The 5,525-nt window shown below is 44.9% G+C and overlaps 1 protein-coding gene across 1 annotated transcript; it reads left to right on the top strand.

Annotated features, from left to right (window-relative positions):
• The first annotated feature begins 4,290 nt into the window (after positions 1-4,290).
• Positions 4,291-5,221, top strand: LOC135612288 (cysteine proteinase inhibitor 1-like). Its single transcript, XM_065108402.1, has 2 exons — positions 4,291-4,658; positions 4,776-5,221. The coding sequence occupies exons 1-2, from the start codon at positions 4,323-4,325 to the stop codon at positions 5,055-5,057; spliced, it is 618 nt and encodes a 205-aa protein (XP_064964474.1). The 5' UTR covers positions 4,291-4,322; the 3' UTR covers positions 5,058-5,221.
• Positions 5,222-5,525: the final 304 nt, after the last annotated feature.

A 5,525-nucleotide genomic window follows, 5' to 3' on the forward strand; every position in this document is an offset into this window, starting at 1 on the left:
GGTTTGCCCTTGCCCTTTCCCTTCTTAAGGGACCTTTCTGCTTTCCATTTCTTTCTGGTCTCACTAGTGTAGAGAACTGGCTTCTCTTTCTTAATTGTACTCTCTGCCTCCCTCAACATATTGAGGAGCTCTAGGAGAGTCACCTCAAGCTTGTTCATATTAAAATTCATTATGAACTGTGAAAACGAATCTGGTAGGGACTGAAGCACAATATCCACACACAAGTTATCCTCTAGGACCATTCCTAGACCTGTGAGTTTCTCTATCCACTCAATCATCTTTAGGACATGGTTCTTAACCGGTGTCCCCTCAGTCATCCTAGCATGGAAGAGGCTCTTAGATATCTCATATCGCTGAGTCCTTCCCTGTTCCTCAAACAATTTACGGACATGTAGGAGAATAGATCTGACATCCATCTTTTCATGTTGTCTCTGTAACTCAGGAGTCATAAAGCCCAACATATAGCACTAAGCAAGAGTGGAGTCATCAATGTACTTCACGTAGCGAGCAATCTCATCCTCGCTTGCCCCTTCTTCGGGCGTAGGCATCACTGTATCAAGGACGTAAACGATTTTCTCCGTTGTGAGAACAATTCTCAAGTTACGGAGCCAATCCGTATAATTTGGACTAGTGAGGCGGTTGACATCAAGTATGCCACGTAAGGGATTTAAAAGCGACATTTTCTGAAAATAAAGATGCAGCAGAAATGAATAATATGCAGATTTTGCAAGGAATAAACTATCAAGATATGGACTTCTATCATAATATGCTCCCACTATTTTACTAACGAGTCACGCGACACCCTCAGCACGTGAAACGGAAGTCTCCGGCAGACTTCTAGTGGGGATCATGATCCAATCAGCGTCTTAGTGTAACCTCGAGGGACTCGACCAATCACACTAAGCCTAAAAGGTAGGCAACTCTTGCCGATCACAACTCCTTGTGATTCCCGTCCTGTTCGGCCTCCGAATCACCATGGTCTCGAGGGACTCGACCAACCATGATGCTCGGTTAAGTCAACACCTTCGTTACAAGATGAGTCTGATTTGATGATATACCCTCGAGGGACTCGACCAAGCATACCATGCCCTCAGGTCACCGGTGACATCTCTATGTCGTAAGCAAGATAGCGAATTGCGATATAGGTGAGTCTCGAGGGACTCGACCAACTCAACCTACACCGGGAATCGGTTCCTACTTATAACGATGGAAGGCCACGTGGGTCAATTTAATTGCCTCACGTTTACCGACTTAATATTATCGAGAGATGTTTCTATGCTTTGGTCTCCTAATATGACATGTCACATATATACATATTTAATATATATCTACATCGCATGCAAATATATATATATATCTAGTATGTGTATAAGCAATCACACCAGATGATCATGGACCACAACCTAATATGATTAGGCCCGAGCCAGTAGGCCTAATCACTCACATCAAGATCTATGTGTGCAACGGTGCATCTCCATGCCCTGTGATCGTCCATCTCGTCCTCGTCGGTTCCGTCGACATCTTGATGCATCTCCATGCATCACGATCGTCCGTCTCGTGGGTCCCGCTATTGCATCCACGCTCCCGCTGCGCCTCCTCATGTGATTACAACTTAATCATAGGCACGCAGGCCCGACAATAAACGAGAAATATAATGGAGGCTCGCAGACCTCAATAATAATAATCACAAGTACACACATCACACGGTCCATGATCATCCGTCCACACATCATACATCACATGTATAAATAATCATCATCATGTAGGACTACTAGATAATAATAAAAATAATAATCAACTAAACTTTTTAATTAATTAATATTTTCTGAAATCAGGGATATGTAGGGAATTTCTGAATTTATAGGGGTATTTTTCGTAATTTAGACAAAAGACAGAAACTGGAATTTCTCAAATTCAGAGGGGCAAAACTGTCTTTTTCCCAGAAAACCCTAATGCCCTACTACCCTTTGCTACTGCCGCCGCCGCCGCCACCCTACTGGCGGCAGCCTGTGCGGCGGGGCGATGGCGCTGCCCTCGCCTGCAGGCGGCACGCCCGCTGGCGGCGCTGTCGCTGCAGGTGGGCTCCCCCGCGGGCGGTTCTGCCGGCGGGGCAACGCCCGCAGGCGGTGCAGTCCCGCCGGGCGACCGCCCCTGTGGGGGGGGGGGGGGGCGGGTTTCGCCCGCGGGAGTTCAAAACCAATCATTCGCACGATTTTTGACGTCAAAATTCTTCCTAAACACAACACACGCAGTTCAAAACCAATCATTCGCACGAACAACCTGGCTCTGATACCACTGTTGGGAAATCATGGGGGCGACATCACATGCGCAGCGGAAGAACAAGAAAACAAAATCCCCGATTCCCAAAAAGATGTTCGTCGTTATCGCTAGGACTACGGAATCGCTGTCTGACAATAAGGCATCATTAACCATCCAACATTCTGTAAGCGGATCAATCAGTGAACTCATTCTCCAATGAGCACCTGTACTGTATCCCTAGTGTCCCTACACGAGCAGCTATGAGACCAGCTGCATCCATCATATGGACGGGTATACAGCACACCAGTCTATCCGGTTATCACGATGTCCCTCTCGAGTAACCTATGACCGGGATCATTTAGGATATGTGTTTAAAGGTGAATCGATCTCATTATCGTGATCTCATCATGATCCGATTCCCATTGCACAAATCCAAGGACATCAAAATATATGTATGCATTTATGCAATAGTTATAAAGTGATATACGCCAAAATATAATAAGCAAAAATATTCTGTATAAAGTCACACGTGCCATCACTCACGTGATTGGCTTACTGGGCACCTATGACTAGCAGTCCTGCTACGGAACCCACTCAATACTGCCAACTTGTTGGCTCTTTACAATACTTAGCTCTCACGCATCCAAACATCTCATTTGCTGTCAACAAATTATCACAGTTTATGCAGCAACCGTCTACTCTACACTGGTCTGCGGTCAAGAGACTTCTACGATATCTTAAAGGGACCCTAAATCATGGAATCTTTTTTCGTAAAAACTCTCCACTTCGTCTTCATGCCTTTGTCGATGCTGATTGGGCAAGTAACCTTGATGATAAAACATCCACATCGGGGTATATTATCTTCCTTGGTGCTCATCCAATCAGTTGGAGTTCTAAGAAGCAAAAGACAGTCGCCCGGTCTACAACTGAAGCTGAATATCGTGCCATTGCCGCTACCACTGCAGAACTCAATTGGATCCCGAATCTACTCCAGGAACTCAACATCGATTCCACCCCTACAATATACTGTGATAATATTGGAGCTACATATCTGTGCGCTAATCCGGTATTCCACTCCCGCATGAAACATATTGCTATCGACTTCCACTTTGTACGCGATCAAGTTGTTCGCCATCAACTTCGTGTTTCTCATGTTCATACGGCTGATCAATTGGCCGACTCATTTACGAAGCCTCTAGCTCGTAAACTTTTTGCATTACTTGATCGGAGCACCATATTGCGGGGGCATGATAAGTAGATGAGATTAGATGAGATTTCTCTAACTGTTTGAGGAAATCTCTCTACTCTGTTGAGGGAAATCCTCTAACCTGTTGAGGAAAATTCTCCCTTCTAACCTATATAAAAGGAAGGGGGATATGTTAATAACAATCAACTTCTTCTACAACTTGTTTATCTATTTATTTTCTAACAAGGGATAGGATGGAGCCAACGATGAGCCTATTGGCTAACAACCGTGTGCCTAATCCTTGTCGTCCTCACCCATTGCACAGACAACCAACATTGGCAGCATATGCTTGTATCGCGTCCAGCGTTGTCTCACCATCACAATCATTAGCAAGCGGGGGTCACAATTTTTAGCCAACAAGAAAACACGTGGAGAAAAAAACCGGGGAAACACGTGAAGGAGGTGATGACCAAGGGCGAAGATACAAACGGGGTCCGGGCGAAGGTGATATCGCGTCCGACGAAGATAGGGATCAAATTATCTTTTATGAAAAAAAAAATTCTTCGTGAGAATTTTTTTTAAAAAAAAGTGCTTTATAAATTTTGTTTCAAAGGTAAGGGTTTTTTTTTCGAAAATTTATCATATTTCTCTTTTATATACGATGGCACATAAATTAAATAATTAACATGGAAGTAAAGTACACAACGTTTCTTACCTCATCGCCTCTCTCGTGTTAAATTTGGGAAACGTGAACACGATTGAGTTACTGTTCGCAGCTCATCCATTGCACCGCCAGCACTATAAGTAGCTCATCCCCCCTCCCCTTTCTTTGCCACTCACTCACCGACTCCAAGCGAGCCCATCAACCTACCTCACCATGAGTCGCCTTCTCGCTATGCTTCTCCTCCTCCTCGTCTCCTCCTCCGTCTCGACCTCTCATGCTCAGTTTGTGGGCGGCTGGCAGCCCATCCGGGACCTCAACGACCCCCATGTGCGTGAGATCGCCGTGTTCGCAGTCTCCCAGTATAACGTTCAGGAGAACAAGAGTCTCGAACTCTCTCAGGTGCTGGCCGGTCAGAAGCAGTTAGTGAGCGGGATGAACTATAACCTCACGCTGAAGGTGAAGGATGGATTATCCACGGCTAAGTACGTGGCAGTTGTGTACGAGTCCTTGAAGGGCGAGAAGAAGCTCGAGTCCTTCGTGCTGATTCAGGTGAGTGGCCAATATTACATCGAACCGCCTTTCACCATTTCATCATCATCATCTTCTTCCTCCTGATCTATACTCTTCTCTTTTTTTGCTGCTCATGCTCCATCTCGCTTTGGATAGCAAAAACTCGGTGGTTGGACTCCGGAAGACGTTAACAACCCCCACGTCCATGATATCGCTGTATTCGCTGTCTCCGAGCACAACAAAGAGGCGAAGGAGCCTCTGACCTTGGTGAACGTGGTGCAAGCTCAGAGCCAGGTGGTGGCCGGGGTCAACTACAAACTGCTGCTGGTGGCCAAAAACGAGAAGGGCGCGTCCGCCGGATACGAGGCGGTGGTGTGGGAGAAGGAATGGGAGAACTTCCGGAAGCTCACCTCCTTCAAGCGGCTACTCACAAACTAATTAATGCCTTATCCGTGTCCGTGTCGAATAAAGGAAGCTGAAAGCTTGATGTTGTGTCAGCAGTATTCGTACGTGTGTCGAATAAGTCATCGGCCTACAACGCTGAGAGGCGATGCGTTGTTCCTTTGCTGATGTGGTGACGAATAAAGCCTGTGTTATCACAACGCACGTCGTGTCATTCTATTCTCGTCATGATCATGATTTAATAAATCTAATATATATTTAAGATTTATTTTGGTAACTGATAATTAACTTATACATGAATAATAGTTGTAGATGTAAATGAATAATATTATATATTCGTTCGGCTTCTGCTCAACAAAAATAGTTGAAGCTTTTAGATTGTATTATTATTCAATCTCATTGAGATTGTATTATCACTTTTCCGATGCAAATCTTAAACTGAGTATATGTCATACATGGATTAAGAATATTTTACTCTGATCAGAATGAACTGGTAAAATTGTA

The sequence above is a fragment of the Musa acuminata genome, chromosome BXJ1-2 (genome assembly GCF_036884655.1).
Source record: "Musa acuminata AAA Group cultivar baxijiao chromosome BXJ1-2, Cavendish_Baxijiao_AAA, whole genome shotgun sequence".
Lineage (NCBI taxonomy): Eukaryota > Viridiplantae > Streptophyta > Magnoliopsida > Zingiberales > Musaceae > Musa > Musa acuminata.

What these genes read in the sequence shown, in the direction of transcription:
- LOC135612288 (XM_065108402.1), top strand. Translation starts at nt 4,323, where the DNA reads ATGAGTCGCCTTCTCGCTATGCTTCTCCTCCTCCTCGTCTCCTCCTCC. An exon ending in AGTCCTTCGTGCTGATTCAG is followed by an intron (nt 4,659 to 4,775) that starts GTGAGTGGCCAA and finishes CGCTTTGGATAG; the next exon opens with CAAAAACTCGGTGGTTGGAC.